A 26,432-nucleotide genomic window follows, 5' to 3' on the forward strand; every position below is an offset into this window, starting at 1 on the left:
TACATCATAAAAGTAGCTCAAAAATCCTTCAAACTGCAGGTCTTTTGTTCCAAATTGTTCCAAAAGAGCCATATGTAGGCACATGCTACTGTTTATAATTATTTTTTTCTTTATTAAGTTTTATTAATAAGGTGTTTATTGTACAGTAATTGTCTCCCGGTGCAGTCTGTTACAGCCATTATTCAGCTCATAAAAATCATATTGCAATAAACAATATGAAATTTCATATTAGCTGCATAATGATATTTAATTTTTGAACCATTTTGAATGTTTGTTGATATATCTATCATGCAATCAAGTTGTAGAGATATTTCTAGTCAGTTTTATATGGCTAAATTTATTTTTCATCTGTTTAAGGAATAGTCCACTTAAAAATGGAAATTCTATCATCCTTTATTCACCCTCATGTCTTTTTAAACCTGTAAACATTTGCATCAACACAAATGTTTAGGTTCCCATTGACTTGTCCTTACTATGGTATTCAGTGGTGGCCAAAACTGTTTAGTTACCAACATTCTTCCAACTATCTTTTGTGTTCCACAGAAGAAAGAAAGTCATACAGGTTTGGAATGACATGAGGGTGAGTAAATGATGATAGAATTTTCTACTTTGGTTGGACTATCCCTTTAGTCAAATCATCCGAATGTTCTTAGTGTCAGTTCACTTATCAGTTACTTTGGTTTTCTTAGGGTTCTTTCACACTTGGTTCGATTGCCTGGTCCGAACCAGAGTTCGATTGCTCCCCCCTCCTCCTTCCCCTGCTGGACTGTGTTCACATTACATTATTTGAATCCAAACCTTAGTGCATTTTCATCATCAAAGCAGCAGCCGTTTACCCCTGTTGCTTCAATGATGCAGGAGAAGGCGGAAAAATGCAAATGTATATTTTGCTGTTTGCACCTTTGGTTTTGTTTTCAAAGCGGCGGCACAAAACGGCACTTGCATATCTGCTGTGAATGCACTACAAATGTTCTAAAGAGTGCGGGAGTCCATTTCTGCTGAAGGCAAGGAGAAATGAGAGATACATTTTCATCTGCCTGCAGTGTGTCAGTCACACTTGTCTGGAAAGTGAGAACACACAAAAACAGCAGTTCAGTAGCCAACCATGCCAGAGTTCACATGAACCGTAGACCACCCTTTTAATGTGGACTCATATATGGTTGGGAGGTTCACATCATCTAAATGAACCAAACTCTGATGTCAATCGGACCCGGGTGCGCACCAAGTTGTTGAATTCATGAACTTATTGTTCAGTTTTGCGAACCGGTTCAATCAAGTCATTAAAAAGATTTGTCTCGAATGAACGATTTGTTCATCAATCAGTATCTGCTCCTTCAAGGACAAGTTGGACTCAGTCCTTCTATCTCTCCTTCACTGTCGTTTCAGATTGTCACTCAGACCCTGTGCCTGCAATAAGCACCAAATGGAATAACAATAGGGGCTATTCCCCAGGCGCTCTTTCCTCTGTGCTTTCTGTCTTGTATTTAAACAAGCTGTTTTCCAGAGGCTCCCATGGCTCTTTGTGCCCTTCCAAACCCAAACCGTCTCTTTGTCTCTCTCTTTCTGTGATTGGAGGTTGCATTTTTTTCCCCTTGTTTTACCCTCCACCCCTTTCAAATGACACACGTTGAGTAAAATCAGCCTGCCATTTGGAGTGAAAGTTAATGAAATGTATTATGAATGCAGAAATATAGCTTTTTCCTTCTGTGCTGACCGCTGACTCTGTGTACGGATTATCTTAGAAATAAATATTATATAATTCATTTATCTATTAATACCAGTAAATTATAAATTATGTTATATAAAACAGTATATTTAACTTCCCATCACGCTATTTTTAACTTCTCAGTGCTCAGTGTTACTTGTGTTGACTTTTCAGCAAACTTCTATCGCTTCTTATCTTGAAAGGACAAAGCAACGATTCATGAACCACAGTGGAACTGATTAACGAACATCTCATTTTGTCTCTGAATCGGTGATGCAGTGGGGATCTTTGTACGGTCATTCCTTATTCTTACAACACCAAATTAATCTAAAACAGTTTTAGCTCTGTGCTTATATTCGTTGTCATTTCTGGCTTTTATTTGCCTGCATGTTATGAATCCAAACAATTTATTTTTATAATAATAATAATAATAATAATAATTGTTGTCAAATCCATTAATTGCGATTAATCACATCTAACATAAAAGTTTGTAAATATAATCTAACTAATTCATTTGTAAATATAATTTTGCCAATAAACCTGATTTGGGGGGTTGAATCATTTTGATTACAACTGTATATATTATATATTTACAAAAATTTTTTGTTAGATGTGATTAATCACGATTAATCGATTTGAAGGGCTTATTTTTTTTCGTGTGTGTTTGGAGATGCATTTATGTATCTGATTGTTTTTTGAGGTTTTTAAACATATCCTTGAACCTCTCAGGTTTAGGTAGTTTTGATTGACAGAAGGGACGGACCAATCAGCACGTCACCTGCAAAAGTGAAAGTAAAAACGGAGAACGGAGAGAAAAAAAGCAAAGAACACCCAAACCACACATCCAAACGTCACATAATGACGTAACAATTGTAAATGATTTAAAAACAACAGCAACATAAATAAAAATAAGAAAAACAAAAGTGACATGACCTCTTTAAGGGGCAGAATGTTTTTTTTTGGGCCATTGTGTGATATATGAGATTTCCTTGACAAGTCATAAAACCATTTTAACACATGATTTGTCATTCTTCCTTTGCATCTGTCACCAAAATGTGTTTACTCAGGCTTTCTCAGTTTCAGAACTCCTTTACCCTACAGACTGTGAGAACTCAGAATAACAGTTGGTGTATGTAAACCATTGTGGTGGACAGAAGGCTCGCCAACACACAACAGAAACACATGAGACAGACTTCTGATGTGGGCAGTCGCTTTACAGTGATGGCAGAAACTTTTTAATAGCGTATCAAAGGGTAAAGTGTTGGTGGCACTGCGATGGAGCAGGTGGTGTTTGTATGACTCAATCAGATGGAGCACCAGCCCTCTTAACCTCTAAACCTGTATGTCCGCACACACACACACACATACACACATTGAATGTAGGACAACAGTTTGCTGGATTTCGTCCAAAATTAGAGACACCCCACATAGACAGTAGTCATTAATAACCCGCACAGACTAGTCACCAGGCTAGCCAACTTTGTTGTTCGTCACACACTTTCTGTCCTTTTCGCTCTTTCTCTCACCCATGTTTTCCTCTTTTCCGTCCTCTCACTCCAGAGCTCTTTAGTCACTGTGTAAAAGTAGGTTACATTCAATGCACCGCTCTCCTGTACGCTCTCTCATTATATCGTCCTTGACGAACAACCTGTCACATTCTGTGAGCGGAGTAAGTGGCAATCCCACCCACTTCTAAAACATACACGCTCATGCATACTGTATGCTACATAACTGATTGCGTCTGGCCCTTCATGATCCATTTCTACAGATGAGTTTGTGTACTCCTCAGCAATCAATCTGGACTAATTATGTTTGCGCTGACAAATTGATGGCACCCTTTCAGAATGGCGTTTTACATTTCACTTCATATGTCTTTTTAGTGCATATTGCATAGCTTATGTGTCTTTTCTTTAGGTATGTTTGGTCTTGCAGATTTTATGTATTAGATATTCTGATTGAATATAGACTTTATCTCCAGAGAAACTTTATGAGATATTTATTTCTATATATTTGTATTATTCTCAGTTATATAATACCGTTCAAATGTTTGGGGTTGGTAAATTGTTTTAAATATTTGTTTTTTTGCAATGATTATTTGATAAACCAATTATTATTATTATTTTTTATTTTATTTTTTTACAATTTTAAAGAAATGTTTTCTATTTATATATTATAAGATGCAATTTATTTCAGTGATGACAATGCTGAATTTTCAGCATTATTACTCTAGCCTACAGTGTCACATGAGCCTTCAGAAATACTGATTATTTTAATATGTATATTTTGTTTTTTTGTAACTTTTGTTTTTTCCCCCTAGATATTAATGCCAAAGTGGAGGTCAGTTTGACCATATACAGTATAAATGTCATATATAATATTTATCTCTTGATAAAATAGCACCTGTCACAAACATGAACAGCCAATTCCCCCACCAATTCCAGCTAAATATTGTTCCATTCGAATGTATGCAGCATTACACAATTCGAATGTGTTTGTAAAGGCTGTTTCATCTTGTCTTTAACTAAATAAATCATAATTGGAATATGTAGTCAGCATATGAGTCACACAAGATCTAAGTAATCTGCACAAATTGTTTCACAATGGCTTTTCTCCAGCCTGTCAGCATCTGAATGTCCTGCCTGTCGCTTTCCAATCAGACATTTCACACAAGTCTTTGTTTTAGTCCCTCATTCAGACAAAAGCGGGCGGACCAGAATAGACCTGGAAACTTGACACAGACAGATTTTAAACAAACCAATAAATGTCCACATACTAATCATTGAGTCATTGAGATGGCCAAGACTGCTGTTACAGCTTTTACTTAAGAGTTGATCACCATGGCAACATGCTATAATGAGAAAGCTCTCTCTCTCTCTCCAATTGTGCTGTTGTTAGTTTGCATAACTGCTACTGGATTAGCACATTCAAAAGATGCAAACATCATTCCCTGCCTGTGGACATGCCAAATAACAGGAAGTGCATGCTGAGATATAAATGATGAAAGATCTGTGAAAGATCTAACTTATTATTAACCGCTTGGTGAAGTGCCTTTCTGAATATTAGTCTCAAAAGTAAAGGGCACTAGCCACTTCTGGTTCCTCTAAATGCCACCTCCACCTCATCTGCACTGGCAAAGTCCACAAAATGCAAACTGCTGCCGAAGCCGTATTCATATATAGCCGTAAAACATAATATTGCCACTATCAATATGGTAATTTCCCCAGCCCAGCCCTAGAGATCATAAAACCTGTATTTGGTAGCAACTTTTCAATAATAAAAAGGAGGGTGTTCTTGAGTCTGCATCCTGTGTTTAAAAGCCCCATTAAATCACAATGTGGTTGTAACCGAGGGCCTGGATCTCGCCTTGAAGGTCACCTTATAACAGCCTCTGGATATAGGCTCCAACATAATGTCTTCAGTGGATCGCTAATGGAAACTATCGCAAACATCTCACAGGGCTTGTTATCCTTCTATCTGCTACACAAAACCTCTACCATCTGGGGATGTATGTAGTACAGTACATCAATAGTACATGACTGACTATAGGGTTTAAATATTTTATCCAGCATAGTATGATTGAGAAGTTTGTGTGTGAAACAAAACACAACTTAAGATTATGGGTTAAACAGGGCAAATTAGCGTGAGAGCACAATTCCATAAAAGCGCTGATGGGAGTGGAAAGTTCTGCATGTGATCTACTGACGACGTGCAAAATAAAGAACTCAGACGCAGACAAATCATTTCCATAATGACCAGCGCAATCTACCAAGAACAGCGCAAATTAACGTAGGGTCGCAAACAAGCAGAGCCGTTGTTAATCAGGTGCGGGTGATCTACTAACAACACAGGCGCAAAATGGTTTAATACATGCTTTTTTTGGCCGTTAAATAATGGCGCAAATACCAGTAAATTGACTAGTGCAAACCTTAGTAAATCACCTTGCGTGATTCAATAAATACTCTGCTCCCATACATTTTGCGCCTCAAAGGGAAACTCCTTCAAATGCATATGCAATAAGGTCAGCTGCAAAAATAACTGTGCCCACACCTTTTCAGTGCTGTTTTATCACTGTGTGTCTTTAGTAAATCCTGATAGTATGTTAGTAAATCTGGCCCTGTATCTCTAGTTCAGCCATGAAACTCTAGATGGCGCAGGCTGATATGTCCTTTACATGCAATCTGCAAACAATCCTATCATTACTAACTGGCACAATACATGCGCTGAAAAACATGCATAGCAGATCTTGTCCGCCAAGACCAAATACATTAACAACAACAACAACAAAAGATAAAACATATGCAATTGATGATATGACTCGCAATGCTCATACTAACAATTCTGGAAAGCAACCTACTAGTTACTTATAGTTACTCTTAAAGGTGTTTATAGATTTTAATGTTTTCAACAGAAACTTTCATAACCTTGTCCCTGGCCATCTTTTGTTCTGTTTCAGAATAAGATCATTCTGGATCCGCTAACATTTAGTGAGGCTCGCTTCAGGCCGTCACTGGAGGAACGTCTGGAGAGCATCATTAGTGGCGCCGCCCTCATGGCCGACTCCTCCTGCACACGCGACGATCGCCGTGAACGCATCGTAGCCGAGTGCAACGCCGTGCGCCAAGCCCTGCAAGACCTGCTGAGCGAGTACATGAACAATGTAAGTCCTGAACATCCTTTTCCACTATGTAGGTAGCTTGATCATTAGTTTTTCAAGTGAAGTTTTTTTGAGGACTTTGTTTGTTTGGTTTGCTTTAGGTGTTCTGTTTTTTTTCTAAACCTAATTTTCCTTAGGTTTAGTGACTCACAGTAAGGCTTACTTGATGTTTAAATACGTTTTGTGGCTAATTGTGGCTTGGCACTTTTCCTTAATTCACACACATCCTGCATTGATTGTGATTCATACTGTGATTGTGATTCAAGGCTGTATGGCTAGAAAACATTTTCCTCTAACAACCATGGTTATAGTAGTCATACCTTTCAGGGAATTGACACATACCATATATATACACACAAGATGTCTTAGTGAGTATTTGTGCAATTATCAGTGCTGACATGGAACATGAAGAGCTTTCTGCATAGACAGCCTCAGCATCATCACATATAGTGCACTATCTTAAGCTGTTTGAGGCTATTTCAGGTTAAGTACATTTCTGAAGTTTTAAGTGGTTTTATTACAAGAAACTTGAAACTTCCAACATGTTCAATTTCATATGTCCTTGATACATAAAATTATTAATTTCTTAAAAGAGTTATGCTACTGGTACAGCGGTGTGTATATTCAAGCAATACTGTAGTATATATATATATATATATATATATTGGATAGAGACTGATTGTTCATCTTGGGAAAGTTCACCAGTTAAAAGGGTCTTAATATTCTTTGATAAATCAATACTCTGACCTTTAGTCTTTCACAAACCCTTCTTTTATGTGTCTCTCTGTGTTTGTTGTCCTTTGCTCAAATGAAAGACTTTAAGGCATATAATCCTATAGAATTATCACGATGGTGTGTATGCATGTGCCAATGTGTCTTTCTTGTTGTGTGTATATGTCAATTACGTTGAAACAGGTGTCACAAAGCCATTGGCAAGGATTCTGTAATATTGACCGCTATGGTATCAATGGGCCTGTCTGGCTCTGACGCTATGCAGTAATCAATGGCTTCTACCCAGCTATTATCTAATGCATGTTTCCTAGTGCTGGTGTGCTCAAGCACCATACGGGAACATAGGGATATTAAATACAACCTCTCATTCGATTAGCGATGCCCCTTTAGTCAAAACACAACGCCAGTGGAGATGAATATCACATCAGCACTCAAATTACAAGCTCCTGCTCTGGGAGGAAATGTGTTTGTGTTGCTAGGACGCTTGTTTTATATGAGTTTTAGTCTCTCAAAGGATTCATTTTGTTATGCTTTTTTTGGTATGTTTGCATATGCGTCTTTTTCTGGGTTTGTTCATGTGAATATTTTCATTAGCACAAATATGTTTTCCTCATGCACTTGTTATATATATATATATATATATATATAACTTATATTAATGTATTTTGCACCCGAATAGTCTCTGGATATTCTTTAGCTGCGTTTACAGACTGATGCTGTTATATAAAACATTTTTGTCTCAACAGACCAATGACCAGACCAAAAAATAAGTATACTTCAACTTCATTTTATGAAGTATACTTAAGTAATTTTCAAGTATATTTTAAGTATACTTTATATTGTAAGTATACTAATATCAAATATACTAATGTAAGTGTACTATTTCATTACTGATTGGGACTAAATTGGCCCACTTTTAGTATATAAAAGTATACATTTAAGTGTACTATAAGTGTAAGAGTAGTAAACTAAGTACACAACTAGGTTTCTCATTTGTAATGCATCTGTACTACAAGTGAACTTATAAGTATACTAGTAGTTTACTATTTTAATACAAGTAGTATTAGTTCTTCATTTTTTAGTTCATGAAAGTACACACTGAAGTGTACTCTCAGTAAACTACTAGTTTTGTAGTTTATGCTGCAAGTTTTCTTTAAGTGAACATAACATTAAACTTATAGTTTACTATTTATATATTATTTTTGCACAGTATACTACTATGTTCAAATGTAGATATTATTTTGTTTAAACTTGAAAAATACCTTTAACTGTACTTTAATTTTAAAAACATTTTATTAGCTTCATGCATCCTTTTTTAATCAACACGTGAATGTCGGTAAGTTTCATAAAGAAAGGCAAAATTTTAAACAAAAAAGTTGAGAAAATGACATTTTTGTCAAAGATCAGATTCAGAACGATCGCCTTGATCAGATTCAGAACGATGATCAAAACAGATAAGAGTACATCTAGTCCAACACCCCCAAAGCTTCACAGTTGTTTTCTCTTCATGGGTCACGCTTCATTTAATTTGGTAATATTACGCAGTTTTCATTTACATGCTGTTTAATGTTTGATGATCACGTTATTTTACATTTGAGTGAGCAATCTTCTATTACTTGTTTCAGCTTCTTCTTCTCTTGTGTTTTGATCCAGAGATTCTGTACTAAAAGATGTGTCATATAGCGCCCCCTACTGTATAACAGTGAAAACATGGATAGATGGAAAATTCAGTCAATGATAGGGAAAAGTAGAATTAGAGTAAATTCCTATATACTACCAATGGACTAACATACACAAAAAATCAGATACGCAGAATTATAAACATATCTGTTTTATATCAATATTCAAATTCATATTTTCAAACAATGTCATTTCATAAGACTGTATATGAAAAACTATGTAAAAAATATATATATTTAATAGGCTACTCGATCAAAACTCGATTACAAGCCAAGTATAATTTGAATACTTAATTATATTTTTAAGTATATCTCGATCAAAAGATTGAGTACAAGTACAGGCCAAATATACTTGGACTTTTCTCTCTGTATAAGTCCACTTAAGTGTAATTTTAAGTATATAAAATGTAGACTGAAAGTAAACTTTCTTTTTTTTTAGTTTAAAAGAAGTATACTTAGAACACTTGAATAAACTTCTTTTTCATAAGGGTGGTCTGTTTTATAGGTATTACAGGATACCGCAAGTTTACAAGTCAGCATTGTTGACCTCTAGCTTCTGGGAATTAAGGGTACAGTAGGTATCTAGAAGTGGTGTCTGATTTCTGCATTGCTTCAGTTTCTCCTCTAACACCTCTTCAACTTCTGCCACCTTCTTTCCACCTTTTGCTCTAATCGTTCTTCAAGCTCAAGCCTGAACGACTTGTGGAACGGCATGAGCTTGATCAATGTGCTGGTTTGCAATAAATTAAGTTCAAGTGACAAGAGAATGTCCATACTTGTCCTGGCCGGTGGTGATCGTTGATTGGTGACACCCGCCCAGGCTCCCAAGACCACTGCTGAATCATCAGAATTGGCTGATTTAGTTACGGCAGCCTGGACAGGCCAATCTATCAATTGATCGGTTGGAGTAATGCATTGCTGACCTGGGTCAAGGGAGCTCGGTTTGTGGCTATAGGTTGAGAGGGTCCAGGGGTTTGTGGGTGTGGTGGTTCACCTCGCTAGCCTGGCCTGCAGTGCACTAAAGAGGATTTAGGGAGTTGGTTAGTAGAGCTTAATCTTACACTTAGCGGGACGTGGCAGTCTGGCGGTCACACTGCGTTTAAAGAAGATGGATGCCTGTTCTTCAGGCCTCCAGGGGGCTACACAGAAAGGCTTGATCAAGAGGAAGGTTCTTCGAACACTCCATCAGCCTAACAGTGTTGCAACCAGCCACACAAGCGCAGAGCCTGTGCGATCCAGAAGATTACTTTAGAAGAACAGCAGATCAATGAGTTATAGAGAAATAAATAGAAACAATGGGATGTATAGATTAGAAGCACATGAGATCTGGTTTTACCACATACTCTAGGGTAGGATTCTGTTTTGTGACTCAATATTAAAAGTTGGGTCACCAGCACTTTATGTGCATCTAACACCCCAACTGGTTGTTCAGCTAGGACAGTTTCATTCCTGGGTTGAAGCATTTCCAATTGAACTTTATTGTATTATTATTATTATTATGACCAATAGACTTTAGTGTTATATCAGCCATTAACCATCATTTGCTACTTACAAGTCAGTTGCATGTGGTGGAGGGCCATTCTAAATCTAGAGAGCATTTGATTGAACAAAAATGTGTTTTGTGGGATAAATAATCAATATTGTAACCCATAATCCTGGAATAAATTATTATATGCACACAGTAGTAGTTCAAATTCAGCTAGATTTCAAATTCAGTCCAAGTGACTTGTTTACGTTCCTGAATGAATCAGCATTTTTAAATGAATCACTCACTCAAAAGAAAGATTCACTGGGAAATATCTGAGTAATGCACCTGTTGTATTATATTGTATTATATTATATTATATTATATTATATTTAGGGCTGTCAAAGTTAGCGCGTTAATAACGCGTTAACGCAAAATCATATTAACGGCACTAATTTTTTTAACGTGCGATTAACGCAGCGCGTATTTTCTGTTTGACCCGTGGCCCAACCCCTAGTTGGAGAAATGGAGATACACAGTGTTGCTAACTTAGCGACATTGCAGACCCCTTCAACAAAGCGCCCAAACCTTATTTAGTTTCTGAGAATCTACCGGTACCGCCGGTACTGCTCTCTCTCAGCACGCGCGCGCGTGCACCTCTCTCTCTCTCTCTCGCTCGCTCTCTCTCTCTCTCTCTGCGTCTCGCTCGGAGGAGCAGCGCTTTAACTCAGCTAAGCACAGATATTATGTTGCTTCTCTATTTTTACAAGTATAGCCGAAATCAGAGCACAGATATTGTCTTTATCTTATGTGAATTTGATTTCACCAGACGACGGCTCGATTATCAGAATTTTTGTGCAGATTAACTTAACATCTTGGAAGGGAGAGCTGGTTATGTCTTAATCTGGGTCGCGTTTCAGTCACCATTTCAAATTCATTCCGTTGTTTGACAACAGAAACAGTCAAATATACCAATGAAAACAGTTTTATTGAGAATTTAGCTTCATCAAAATGGGCACAGAGAGAGACAAACTACAATGTAGGCTAATAAATAATAAATGTACATTTAGCATTTTCAGAAGAGCTGCCCTGTCATGCAAAAATCTAAACATGTTTGTGTTAGTAAATTGCTCAGTGCAAAGAAAGAGAAGTAATGGTAACCTGCCATTTTTTTGTTCTTTCTACGTGTCTAATAGACATGAACAAGTTCTTTGAAAAACATCTGTGACCTTTGAAACATCTCATCCTTATGCTCTATATTGACTATGGTTTCAATAATAAACATACATTTGCATAAAGCATCTATATTTATCCATGCCCACGTTGATTAGAGTATTACAAACTTGAAAAGTATTAATTTAAGGTACATTTAGAACAATTAAAAAAATGTGCGATTAAATGCGATTAATCGCGAGTTAACTCATGACAATATGCGATTAATCGCGATTAAAAAAATTAATCGATTGACAGCCCTAATTATATTATATTATATTATATTATATTATATTATATTATATTATATTATATTATATTATATTATATTATGTATTGCATTATTTGAACATTTAGTCGAGGAATAAGGAGTACAAACACTGGATAACACTTCAAAATAGACTTTACTGGAGCCGCAGAAGTAGAACTGCACATTGCACGAAACAATAACTGACAAAAAAATGAACAGAACAGGAATTATATACATATAGTAAATGAGGGAACGAAACAGGAACAGCTGGACAAAGATGAACTAATCAGTAACCATAGAAACTAACAAGAACTCATACAGACATGACACGAACAACTAGAAAAGAACATACCGTATTGTTCCGAATATAAGACAATGTTTTTTTCTTGGAAATACATCTGAAAAAAATGGGGTCGTCTTACATTCAGGGTCTAAACTTTTACATGTCAATAATACACCCGCAACAATGGGGAGCGCCAAATATGTGTAAAATGTATGCGTTTACCAGGACTGATAAACGCAGCGGAGTCATCAGACAACTCTCATTAAGCAGCCAAGAAATACAGTGTTTCAGAATTTCAGATGGCGAGCCCAAAAAGAAGATGGCAAGCAGTCAAAGAAAAGCTTACTGCTGTCCTAAAAGTGGCCGCTTCAAAGAAACTGACAGGCCAGTGTGTCAGTACGTAGCCAAAAATAGAAATGAGGGGTTGCCCATAACCAGAGCCGTCATCCAGCTGAAGGTATTGGCAATCGCCAAAAAGATGAACTTACCCACCATTGAGGCCCATTTCTTATTTCGGCTATGTACTGACGCACTTGCCTGTAAATATCCTCGAAGTGGCCGCTTTGATGCGGCATAAGCATGATGCGTGCCGCTTGCCCTCTGACTTCAGGGAGAAACTGCTGTCTTTTCAGCGCTATGTGATCGGCCTAAGGAAAAAACATTCATATCCCCTGGATCAGATAGGTAAAGGTGAGAAATCAGTCATTGTGAAATCTACTAAATGAGAACTTCAGGTTATTTGTATGGTAGCAAAAATGTATTCATTTCTGAATGTTATTGTTGTTAGTACATTTAACCATTTTACCAGTAAAGTTAAAAAATAAAATAGGCAATATGAAAATTATTTTCAAATACAATATTTTCTTTAAAAGACTAAATTTACATATACAAAGGGTGGGGGGGGGGGGGGGTTGTCTTATATTCGGAACAATATGGTAATCGTAACTATTATATTATATTATATTATTAAATTACATTACATTACATTACATCAATCTGATTTGTTTTTGGTGGGCTCTTAAAAATAGAAAGTTGATATTTTAGCTAATTTTAGGTCTATTGAATGCATGGTTCAGAATGTTCCAGAACTTGGAGTTTTTTTCTTTTTTTTTTTTCTTTTAATAAAAGGTCTGAGTTCTAGAAAAAGTTACAGAATGTTGTGACTTTCTGCCCATCTCCCTAGGATAGCTAATAACAAGCTGTCGTGACATGACACAGTAATGTCATGTGACTGCTGGTACCTCTGCACAGTGTCCTCCCAGCCGCACAAGCGCTTTGATGCCTCGATTTGGCAAGTGCTAGACACCGTCTCACTGGACAAGACCAGTCATTTCAGAGAAAATAACCCACAGCATGCACAAGAAAAAGGCCTTTCTTTCGCTCTCACCATCCATCTCACTCTGTCTGCATTGGTCCAAAACCTGCCCCCAAAGACACAAACAAAAATACACATGCATATCACACATTCCCTTCAAGCTTTTAAGCAAAGCCTCCTGCAAACATCTCCTGTGATTTGCTCTCTCTCTCTCTACTTTTATCTTTTGCTAGCTCGAATTTCGCTATTCTTTTAACCTGGCTACAAGAATGTTGAGTCATCTTAGTTCTCATGTAGCCTGGCTGAAGATTGAGGTCTCTTTTATAGCTGTTGGCCACAACTGGTATGTGTTGCATTTGTTGACGAGCGAGGCTTTATGTTTTCCAAGACTTTAACTGCATCTCTACTTGATGGCTCATGCTGATTGTTTAACTCTATCTTTCCAACTTCATTAGATATCATATCCTCCTTTTCCTTCTCTTGGTTTCTCCTCACTGACAAAGACTTTCGTTGCATCATGCATGAAATACTCCTCATCACATGAATCGTTCTTACTTCACCCAAAAATTAACATGGTTTTTCCAACCCGATCTCACGGCAAATCGCATGAATTTTACAAGGTGGCTAATTCGTACAAATTCATATGACTTCACTCATACGAATTCGTATGATTTTTGCTAAATCATACATATTTTACGAGTTGCCCAATTCGTATGAATTTGTACAAATGACCTACCCCTGACCCCGCCCCTAAACCTACCCATCACGTGGGTTTAAACAAATCGTACGGTACAAATTCGTACGAATTCGTACGAATTAGCCACCTTTTACTGACTCCTACGAATTCGAATGAACTGGTCGTGAGATAACGTTGGGTTTTTCCTGTATTTATATGGAATTTTGTATTTTCAGTATTAAGTAAATATGTTGTCAACAAAAGAGAAGCTTTAAGGTCTCCCAGGTCTGACTACAGTGGCTCTTCCTTTGAGTTAATTATGCTCTTGTGCTAGATTTCTTTATTGCTTAAAATAAACATCCTCAATGGACTTGACCTTTCTGATATCATCACAGATAAAAGACAACCTTACGCATTTCAGATTTGTTTTTGCAGCATTCCTCACCAACTTACTCATCAAGAGCCTCTTTCCAGCCAGATTCCACACTTGTGCCCTATTAAGTGGCCTGTATGGGGCGATCCATCAGCCTTTTCCCATAGTGACTTGTTTACCCTCCCTTCCATCTGTCAGGCCCTAATGTCCCTGGCTTGATTTGCTCTACCAATGAGAGATGCTTACTTCATGTACCAGCCCATTCCAGATACTCAAGAATTTACGAAGCGTGCTTCTGCATTGTTTCAGCACACACTAATAGGGATGCCTGATATACAGTATCTCATGAAGTCTCACCAAGGATTCATTTATTTAATCAAAAATACATTATAAACAGTAATATTGTTAAATATTATAATAATTTTTGGTTACACTTTATTTTGATAGTCCACTTTAGATATTCTACTATATATAAGTAACTTTGCAACTACATGTTAACTTACTCTCATTAGAGTAATGTAAGGTTAGGGTTAAGTGTTATACTGTAGGTTCGGGTTAGTAGAAAAAGTTGAGGGACCATCAAAATAAAGTATTGGCAGATATTAAGCAGACTGTCTACTAATACTCTAATGACAATTAGTTGACATGTAGTTGCAAAGTTACTTAGAGTTAGTAGAATGTCTAAAGTGGATCATCAAAATAAAATGTTACCTAATTTTTGCAAAAGTATTAAAAAGTATTCAAACCCCTTAATTTGTTTCACATTTTGTTATGTTGCTGCCTTATGTTAAACCACTTTACTTTTTTTTCCACATCAATCTAAACTCCATACACCATAATGATAAAGCAAAAAAAAAAAAAAAAAAAAACCTTCTGTGACAACTTAGCAAATTTATTGAAAAGGAAATTCTGAATTTATTACATTGCACAAGTATTCAAACCCTTAACTCAGTGCTTAGTTAAAGCACCTGTACAGTCTTTTTGGGTATGATGCGACAAGCTTTGCAGATCTGCATTTGCCGATTTTTGCTGTAGAAGGAAAAGTCCCCCAATTCCTGTCGTTTTGAGCTGTGTTGAGCAGATTCTGACTGACTTAAACGCATCTGATTGGTCATTGCGTTCACATGCTCAACAGATATGTCTGTGATTGACCACAAAGCTCAACACATCAAAAACACATTGCAAATAAAAACATTTCCCAAATCCCAAAATTTAATATCCACTTTTTTATTCTGCACTTTATAATATTGTCATGCCTAAATTCACTTGTAGCGATTGATTTTTTATTTATTTATTTATTATACATTATTTAGTTTTTAGTGTGTGTATATATATATATATATATATATATATATATATATATATATATATATGTATATATATATATATATATATATATATATATATATATATATATATATATACTGTATATATATATACTGTATATATATATTGTATATATATATACTGTATATATATATATATATATATATATATATATATATATATATATATATATATATATATATATATATATATATACTGTATATATATATGATAAGCTATTGTTAACAGGCAGAAGTTTAATATCTGCACTTTCTTACTCAAAAGTGCTGTAACTGGGGACAAAAGGAACTTTTGACTTTTGTAGATCCTCTGCACCTTCACAAAGGCATCTGAAACTGTAATGAGAAAAAGTAGGAGGACACATAGTTGCAAACTCTCAAGGAGGGACCTTTTATCTTCCAATTTCCTTTACAAGGACTCCTGCCTGCTTGCTGGCCCTTGGCCTTGCTCTGGCAACGCAAAGAGAAGCATTTCCTTTACACTCTCTTCTCCCTCATGTTCCCCCCTCCCCCCAAGCTCTGGCTCTATAGAGCTGGTAAGTCCCGCCCCTTCCGCTAACCCCACTGGACCTCTAGGTTGAAAAATCGTCAATGCAAGTGAATGTGAGAAAATAATTATTTTCTGGTCCCGTTTGAATTGTGCCATGAATGTGAACATATGTTGTCTGTGAATTTTTAATATAATTTTTCGTGTGAAGAATGCTACAATTTAGCGGGTAGAAGTTTGATACCGTTAGACTTTGTGTGAGAGCACTTTGTGGACTACAACTCTTCGCTGCTTTCAGACGGGAATCTGAAGAAAGAACAGCCCATTTGGTTTGAATGGTGACATTTGGGTACAAAACACACAGGCATCTCGATCTGTCTCCATAGATTATCGCAGCATTAGCACCGTGATTTGACAAGATTTGAGGGAAAATGTGTTATGGGGTGACGTCACATAGGCGACATGTAGCCTAGTCTTTCTCGTTATGTCTTTTCCACAACTGCTAGCCAAAGAATCGTACAATATACTGTCAAACTCGTAACATGAAAAATTATATAAAAAATTCACAGACAACATATGTTCACATTCATGGCACAATTCAAACGGGACCAGAAAATAATTATTTTCTCACATTCACTTGCATTGACGATTTTCCAACCTAGAGGTCCAGTGGGGTTAGCGGAAGGGGCGGGACTTACCAGCTCTATTGGTGTTAATCTGGACTTGCACTTCGACTCCTGTCCCACCCTCCAAAAAAAAAAGGTTTTCAGGTTATAAAACAAAATTAGCCCCCATATATATTTAAAGGGCTTAATTCGGCAACACTATGCGAGTTAATTCAGGCAAGGTAGGAGCAAAGTGGAGTTTATAATTCCCCAACATTTTCATTAATTTGCTCCTCATGTTTTCTGCCTGCAGTAATCGGGGAATGAAATAGGACTCAGAATGATGATAAATCACTCGGTCGCTGTGTTTTCCGCGGTGCTGCTTCATTACTGAACGCTGATGAGAGTGAAAGTAGTTTTTGCATTGCTTTGTGACTCAGGGAAGGGTGGAATATGTGTGTGTGTGTGTGTGTGGTGGGGGGGTATGTGTCATTTTCTACCCTCTTACCAGCTGGCATTTTCTTTTCTTTCTTTTTTTTTTTTGTTTTCTGTCTGTGTGTTTTGGTCAAATATGCACTAATGTCTACTTAACTTGTGAGTTTAACTCTCTGTGTGCATTTAAAATGTTTTTTTTTGTGTGTGTGTGTGGGTGAGTATGTGAAGGGCTTCTCATTCTGTCTTTTTTGTTGGATCTTTTTTTCTTTTATATTTGTTTGCTCCAGACTAGTGAGCACCTCACTCATTTCATTTCGGGGGTCTGTTTTTGTGTCTGGTTGTAAATCAGTCTTGGGGTTAGCAGGGTTTAAAGGGCTGAATGTGATCCAAACAGGTCAAAATCAATCTTGCTGTGCTGATTTTCTTTGGCTCTTTTCTTCCTCTGAATGACTTGCTGGTCATTCAGCTGTATTGTTGGTGCCAGTATCAATATGCTGAGAATGTGATGTCTGTATGCCTTGAATTCCTGCATGTCAAGGACTGAAGATTCTAATTTCCTGTAAAATCATGTTGAAAATATAGCTGTAGTATAAGAAACAGCTATTGAATCCCCTCAGAACTAAAAACACAAAGTCACTTTCTGAGTTTGTTTGAAATTGGTTCCCATGGTGTGGAAAGTTTATTTTGTGTGGTCAGTTTTGTTTTCAGACAGAATAGGGAATACGTTTTGATAGCTGATGCAATGTTTCAGTAAGAAAAAAAAACCCTTAATGCAATATTACAAAACTGTTATTTTAAGCAGTTTGCATATAAAAAATGCTGAGTGATATATTATATAAAGTCTAAATCATTCAGAACTTTGACAAACTTTTTTTTTTCTTATTTGATATATTTTTACTTTTCAGAATTTGACTGTTTGTCAGATCGGTCGATATGCCTCTGCCATTTTAACAGGTAGTTCCGCAGAGGATGCATGACAGGCCAACGTGTCTGGTTCACTCTTAGTCATTCACATGTTGCTCTTCCAAATAATCACTTGGGTGAAAAACATCAGCCTCTCTAGAAAAGTCTCCGGGTCCATCCGGTGAATTAGCTTTCTGCTCTGGCTTGACGTCAACATTCCCTCTGCATCCTCATTGCATTCTTTCTTTAATAAAGTCAGGAAACTGCTGTCTGCCAACAGTCATGCTCGCTTTCAATTAAGGACGTTTCGGAGGCATCGTGCCGTGAATCAGAACACCCGCCGTGCAAGCGAGGCCCGAGACGCTGACGCCAATGCATGCGAATGCGCGTCCGTGCCGCAAGGCCACGCCATTCTCCGCCGAGGTGATGCAGGCAACCGAGATTTAATTGTGTTTTTAGGCTATCTCATATTAAGGGGATGAGATGGAATTAACTAGAGACAAATTAATGTAATAAAATCTCTCAGAGATACATGCCCACTTCTCCACTCCACCCTATCGAGTTTCAGCTTGACCACACCCCCTCCCCCCAACACTTGTGAGCGGCTAACGCGATTGACATTGATAGGTGGATGGAGCAGTGGAATCGAGTGTAATTGCGTTAATCGGGCAGACATGGATCTGAGGAGCAGGGCTCTAACTGTGTTAGCGTGCTACATATGTTAGCGTTATGAATGCAGGGGGTGAACTTGGTTGGGTGATGGAGCATGCAGTTCGTCCCGCGGCCCGAGCGGAAGGGGGCGGGTGGAGAAATGCATGCTGGGCTGTAGGGGTAAACCATGTGGAACCGTTCAATCAGAAATCGGAGGCAAAGAACGAGAGAGATATGTGGAGAGTGAATGTTGGAGGATAAAGGAAATGCTTAGAAGAATGCTGGATTATGGGCCTGCTCTTTGTCTTTAAACAAGAATCAAATGGTTTGGTTTTATTGCTGCTGTTATTGTTCTCGTTGCTGTTGGTTTGTTGTTTTTTCCCTTTAAGAGGTTAGTAATGATAATGCACTCATACTCTGAGTTGACATGTCATTTGACTTAATTACAGTCACTTATATGCTTTTACTCGCCCACATGTGTGCTTTTGAATTGTCAAACTAAGATCAGTTGTCTACATCAGTAATTGGCAATCTGGGGTTTGTGTTCCACTGGGTTGACATTAAGACATTCAGACATTTCTAATTAAAATATCTCAATATTTTATTTCTTATTAGGTAATATTTAATAATATGTTTTATTCAATATTTAATTAAAATGATATACACAATTTTTTTTTTAAATTATTTTATTAATGACTGTTTTATTTATTAAATCATCCATTTTTTTCATTTAAATTCGGGGGGGGGGGGGGTAGAGATGAGTAATTGTACTGATGACAATTTTAATTATATTAAAGAGACAGCTAAGTGATATATAGTATAATAAACAATAAAATAAACATATTTCTTGTTTGGAGTTGATGAGCCTTACAGTGCACTTATTTCCTTATTTCCTTTATTGATCTTGACTTGCATATTTATTACAGTGGCGCCTGCAGCTGTATGGCTGTACCATGAGCACTCCGACTGACCTAAGAAACATTTTCCATGGGAATATTTTAGCAGTTATTATGTCCTGTATTTCTGTCGAATGAACCAGTGATTCCAATCATTCTTGAGTTAATCATTCTTTTGAGTCGATTCTTTCTTTTCGGCGAATTGGCCAAACACGTTTGCAAAAACGGTCTTAATCGATTCACATTCATTTAGTCGCTCTCCCACTTAACCATCTGAAACGATTTCTCAGGCAGTAAAACAAACAGACAGCATCAAGAGAACAAACAACACTGTTTTTCAGTTTTCATATGTGAACATGCTCTGCCATTGTTGGGTTCTTTCTCATTCCCCCACGCATGACATGAGAATCTTTCACCAGTCTTTGTTAGCATTTCTCTGCAGGTCTTTATCCCATCAGCAGCGCCAAATGTGCAGTTTTAATCGCTTTTCTGCTTGGAGCTCAGAGCTCCATAAATATGTTCTGTCAACATGCAAACATTTATAAATAAGTCATACCGCCCCAATGTTTCAGCCTGGTTGCTTGCACACCCTTTCTATGAGTGAAAACGAATGTTCGTCTCACCCCAGTTTATTGTGCCTCCTTGTTTACTACATACAAAACATGAAATATAAATGCAGGTGTGAAGACAAAGGCATTAGGGTCATGTATGATGCATGATCTTATCCACCCTGATTCTGTGTTTTTCCACTTTATATTTCACACAGTACATACAGATGTGAGGGTGGAGTGACTCAACTGTCAGTCTCAAGTGTGTTTTTTTTTTTACGGATGTGTCTCTGAGACCGAAGCAGTATGTTCAACACAGTCACATACTGTGTGATTCAGTAAACAAGGGATTTGATTTGCTATATGACATTCACAATGACAAAACATAGCAAGAATCCTGCATGAGGAAACAACCTTAGACATTGTCTTCTTATGTAAGCAGTGTACATTTTTTGTACTTTTGTAAAAAAATATTTTCTTTTTCACCAATTATTTAGACAAAAACCTTTACTAAAAACCACATTAAGAGTAAATTACCTGCTTCTTATCTGTAAGCCCACTTTGTAGTCAGTTACATAAAAAAAGATTTTCTTCTTGTCTGACTGGAATTATGGTGACAAGACCTCCATTAAACACAATTCCAACAAATGGTTGGAAGTCCATTCTTCAGTTATACAATTAAATCAGTATAATACAAATACCTTGAAAGAAATTTCAGAAAATACAAAATTTCACACACACACACACACACACACACAAAAACCTTCATCTTCTAAATTCAGACCTTTATTTGTTTCTTTGTTTTTTTTTTTCTTTATTGGATGGATGGATGGAGATTCACTCTTAGTAAAAATTCACCAGGACATTCTTCAAATATTTACATTTTGTGCATTTATATTTTAGGATGCTCTTAACTAAACATCAGCAAGACCAGATCAGATCAGTCACCTCTCCACTTACTGGAGAAATCAAGCTGACAGAAGACATAGATGTGTGGCCAGATTATAGTCAGGGTGGTTGTAAATCTGATCAGTGTTGTTTCTAACCTGCAATGGTGCCACATATGGCATTAATTGTCCTTATCGGACCCATAAGACCCTCCTCTCCTCCTCAACCCACAGACCAGAGTGACCACTCATCAATTTATCTGATACGAGCTGTTGCTATTAGTCTGACTGGGTTTTATGTCCCTATCCTGTAAACACGGGAGTAACTGGGGTCGCTGAGTCCAATTTATAGAAGCTTGACAGGCTATTTTCAGAAGCCAGACAGAAAAATGGTTCTGATTGTAGATCTTGTGATTAGAAAAGCAGAACTCCGGTGTGGTGGTATATAGTTGAATGCATTTTATCCTGGGCAATTTTGAAACCTCTTTGCTGATGGTTACTATTAAAACAATATTATAGGCAGAGGAGACCACTAGAGGTTGTATTGTGGAAGCCACATCCATTTGTCATCAGAGTTTGGCTTGCTTTGTTGGTGTCTTGGAAACTGTGATTTGGACCAAATAATCAAACCACAAACGTACGCACAAAGTGATACACGGTTTTAACATAAACCTCCCAAAAAATAAAACCTAATGTGATGTATTTTTGTCATGCATAAAATAAACCAGTACGAAACAGGTAAGATTCTGCACTCAAATGAATGAATGAATGAATGAATGAATGAATGCATAGTTTAAATATTTATATTAAATAAAAAAGTAAATAATATAGTTGCAAAATGCATTTATTTAAATTGCATAGAATCAGCATAAATCTGTTTGTTGTGAAAACAATTGCATTTATTCAGTTAAAAAAAGTATAAATATGGATAAATTATGGCTAGCTGTGGAACAAGCAATATTTACACGATATCATTTTGAACTAAAAATGGAAAAATGTTTGTGCGTTTTGGCCGTTCATTTACACAACAATGGCGTTTTGGGGGCTTGAAGCGCAAACTTTTGAAAACGGGTTTGGGGCTGCAAGTTTTTTAAAACAGTATCGTTATCGTCTCCATTAAAACTACAGAAATGTAAATTTGTGAAAATGGTGATGTGTGTATAAACACAAATGAATAATAATATGTTTATAAACACGTGCGGTCAACACAAAATGAACAAATCGTTCAGCATCCCCCCCCACACACACACACTCTGGTCTCATCTATGGCTCATACTATATTTGTTTGGATTGTCACTTACCTGAAGTGTTCTTACTTCACCTCGTCCCTGTTTCCAGTCTCCAGTGTCCTCGTGAGCATCCTACAAGAGAAAACGAAAGTTTTTTAACATCTCTCTCTCTCTGTGACTGTTCAAAGTGTGTGTTTGTGTGTGTGTGTGTGTGTGTGTGTGTGTGGCTACTCACCATTTGTCATTCATCATCATTTTCACTGCTGTGCTGCTTTACTCAGTTTCCTGTTTCCTCATTTATGAAAATAAAGTGTTTTGGATTTTGAATACTTACCGGTCAGTCCAGTGTGTGTTTCCTGACAGCCTATTATTTGTGTCTTATCATTTATTATAATAATTTTATAATAATAATAATTTAATAAAAACTGACACATTGTGTATACTGATAAAAATTATTTTGTGGTGAAGTAAATAGGCTACTACAGAAACAAACAATGTAATTTACATGAAAAAGTGAAGTTAGTTCAGGCAAGAATTAAAAAAATGAAGTAAATTCTATTTTAGCACTCAATTCAAGCGCGTAGAAATGAAAGCGTAAATATCAACGTTATAAAATTAAGTAAAATTACTCAACTTTTTTGTTACTGGTGTTCCCATCATGCACTGGGTCTTGAATAATTAATGTGCTTGATTTTTCACTTTTCACTGTTTTCCAGCTGCATTTACACTGTTTCATCATTGCTTTTGTTGTTAGGATCATTAAATTGCCATTTTGTGACATTTGGAGTTCATTTTCTACTCACAATGACACATTCAAACACAAAAAATATCCATCAAATGTTACCGTCATTGTGTACTGTCTACCAAGTAACTTCTGATATGTAGATATGGTGTCTAACACAATATCTATTGTATTAATTACTTAGATGTTTCTAAGTAAAGCATATGCTTTAAAAATGTTGTTTAATTCAATGTTATATTGTTTGAGTGAAATGTATTGCAAAGGAAACTTCAACTAAATAGATATTGCTCAACCTTTTACTAGCCAAGTTAAATTTACTTATTTTCTTTGTTACGTTCACTTAACTTAGTTAAGTAGAGTTTACTTAATTCCATATGTGAAATTTACTTAAAAAACATGCGTGTGAATTTTTTTTTTTTTTTTTTTTTTTGACTGCAGTATGAGGTAGTATAGGAAGAGATAGAATGATTTCTTGCGTCAAACTGTCACAGCGATTTCTGTTTTTTAATACCAGTAGCGCACTTTGCAGCCCAAGAAATCACCTTCTCTCCTTCTCCTCCGCTGCTTCTCTCCTCCTACGCCATCAGATAGGTGAGGCTTTGACCTTAATTCTTCACGGTCTGTCAGCCGCTCCAGGGCTGGCACAGCGGGTCATCAATAATGTCTGGCCCAGCATTGCCCACTGTTGGCACGGCGAACCTGCGGCTGCACTGCACCCTGCCAAGCCCTGGGAGAGTTTATTAATGAGAATAGCTTGAGTGGGCATAGGTGAGAAAGTGTGTGTGTGTGTGTATGAGAAGAAGGTATTTTTTTCTGTCTTGCTGCTGGGGTTCCAAACTGTAGTTCTAGGGGTCTGTCTGCAAGACACCCATTTATTAGAGGAACTGTTTCGCCAGCCATCTCTAAAACACTGGTAAGAGTGAGGAAATGCCCTCCGGGCCAGTTCTCCATTGAACAACATTCGATCACCTTCACACTCTTTCATAGGAAATGTGAACTTTTAGCTGTGTCTCATTGCACTCCTTAGGTGCACTGCCCACTAAAAGTAATTGTTAGTGGAATTGTTAAGAAGAATTTGAACCGCATTTGTCATTTTTGCATGATTCTCAACCCTGTTCCCTGCACAGTGTACTTAGAACTAAACAAGGGAGCATATTGAGACAGTATTCCAAAACCAACTAGTGTGCTGTTTATTAAAAATACAAAAAAACATTCCTTTTACTTTAGGTTCCTGTTTTAGTGCACAGCACAATCTGGTGTGCCATGCATCATTTCAGCAGGGTTCAGTAGCCTTGCTTTTTCTGGGTAGCTGTGGTTTTCACTAAAGAAGCAGTGTCGTCTCATCTTCCCACTTCTGTCCACCTCCACTCCTGCAATTACCTGAAAGCATTTGAATACGGTGCTCAGAATGGTGGCTTTCGAGTGTCTAAATGAGCTGGGCTGTTACTTGAAGACTGCTGTTGGTGTGTACGTGTTTGCTTGAGTGAAAATGAAATGCGAGTTTGTTGGTATGCTTTTACTCTTGACATCTGACATATCAGACTTTTTAAGTACATTTGAGTCACATCAATTGCTTATATACTTCCTCCACAAACTTTTCCGTATATTTGTTTAAAATTACTATTAAATAACTGTATTTTTGGTAGAACAAATATACAGTATTTGCTCTGCTCTTCATGATTTATTTTATTGAAAGTAAATTGTTTAAATCTTTAACTGCTCAATGAAATGGATCTCTCTGTAAGTATTTGGAAAGTTATGGCACACTTTCATAGCTACTCGCTTTTGTCTGTATAAAATGATAAATTATTTGATTATTGTCTTTTCTGTCATTATCATTTGCCACAGATGTGTCCTTCAATGAGATGTCCATACCTGGTGAATGGACATATTCTGGTTTCATCATGCTAATATGTGTAATATTTTAATGACCTGAATTATTAAAATTTATTTGAATAGTTTGATTTTAGCATGTTGCTAATGCTAATGGTATGATGGTTACATGGCACACACAAATAATAAATAATACAATTATTATTAATATTATTGTTGGGTTAACAACATTTATTTATTTGCTTTTTTAATAGTGTGTTCAATATGAGTGACTGAATTAATAATTAGCAATCAACGGTAATCACATTTTATTTTTAATCCCAACTGAGCTGGTTGCAGTGCATTCTGGAATTTCCTTCTCTGTGAAGGATACATGCAATGCAATGATTTTGGCCAAAAAAGAAGGTATCTAAGGCTGTGAACATGCTGCTTACCAAAAGGACTTTAGTATGTTCAGAAGTGTGCCTTGAAATCATGTCTAGGTAGGGAGTTTGTTACATTTCCACTGAGCTTCTATCTTTAGCCCCTTTCACACAGCGCGATGATCCCGGCAAATTGCCGGGAAATTGCCAGAACGCCTTCTGTGTGAACGCAAACACGACCCAGGATTGATGCCGGCATCGATGCCAGGTTGGGGACCTAGTAACATTGCCGCGTTCAGTCCCGGAATGCGCGCTGTGTGAACAAAAGCCGTAAAAATGCCATGTCGTAGATGACACTGAAGCCGGGATCGTTCACCAGCTGTGAAATGGTACGTAATGCGCAAGTTTATGATCGAATCAGAGAAAAAATGCACAATCGCAGCTCATAAGCAAACTTAAGATGCTTCTGAGACATTAAAAGTCACATCGATGTCACATGTCTTTACGGGATTTTTACGGGTTGTGTGTGAACGCACTCTCTGATTCCGGAAAATCACTGGCAGTGTGAATGAACCAAAATCAAACGAACCCGGGTAAAATCCCGGGTCACTTTATCCGTGTATTTTCCGGAATCTCTGTGTGAAAGGGGCTTTTATTTCCCAGCAGACTGACATCACTGTCTTCTAAGGGGACCAGGGTGTGTGTGTGCGTGTGTGTGTGTGAGAGAGAGTATGTGTGTGTGTTGCTTTAGCATCAGCAGAGGGCCTTTTTGTGTGTGCACAGCAGGATGGCACAGCCATAATTAAGACAATTAATTCAAACGGAGAAGAGCGTTGCACATTAGCCAAAACATTTGCACACTGCTGATTTCAGCCGCTGGCTTTAAGAAATGTCATTGGCATCAGGGCTAATCTGATTAAGTGTTTGTTGTCTGTTAATGCACAATTAAAGGAATGGGGGTGGGGGGGGGGGTAGTGTGTGTCTCACATATACTCACAATCTTCCCTCCCTCTTTCTTTTTTCTTTTTTTCTTTTTCCTGCAGGGAAAAATATAGCTAAGACTATCAAACCCCTATGGGGTATTAAACTTGTCTCCCAGTCAGGCCAAGCTTGGGATTGTCTGGTTTTTACCTGGGTTAAGATGGTCTAGCTCAGGGGTGCCCA

The 26,432-nt window shown here is 37.1% G+C and overlaps 1 protein-coding gene across 1 annotated transcript in view; it reads left to right on the top strand.

Annotated features, from left to right (window-relative positions):
* Nucleotides 1-26,432, top strand: part of ctnna2 (catenin (cadherin-associated protein), alpha 2) — a 477,629-nt gene that overhangs the window by 116,051 nt on the left and 335,146 nt on the right. The window contains exon 7 of the mRNA XM_079897968.1: nt 6,159-6,362. Within this exon, the coding sequence (XP_079754094.1) occupies nt 6,159-6,362 (204 nt within the window). The remainder of the gene's footprint in view (nt 1-6,158; nt 6,363-26,432) is intronic.

This window comes from Squalius cephalus (genome assembly GCF_949319135.1).
Source record: "Squalius cephalus genome assembly, chromosome: 2".
Classification (NCBI taxonomy): domain Eukaryota; kingdom Metazoa; phylum Chordata; class Actinopteri; order Cypriniformes; family Leuciscidae; genus Squalius; species Squalius cephalus.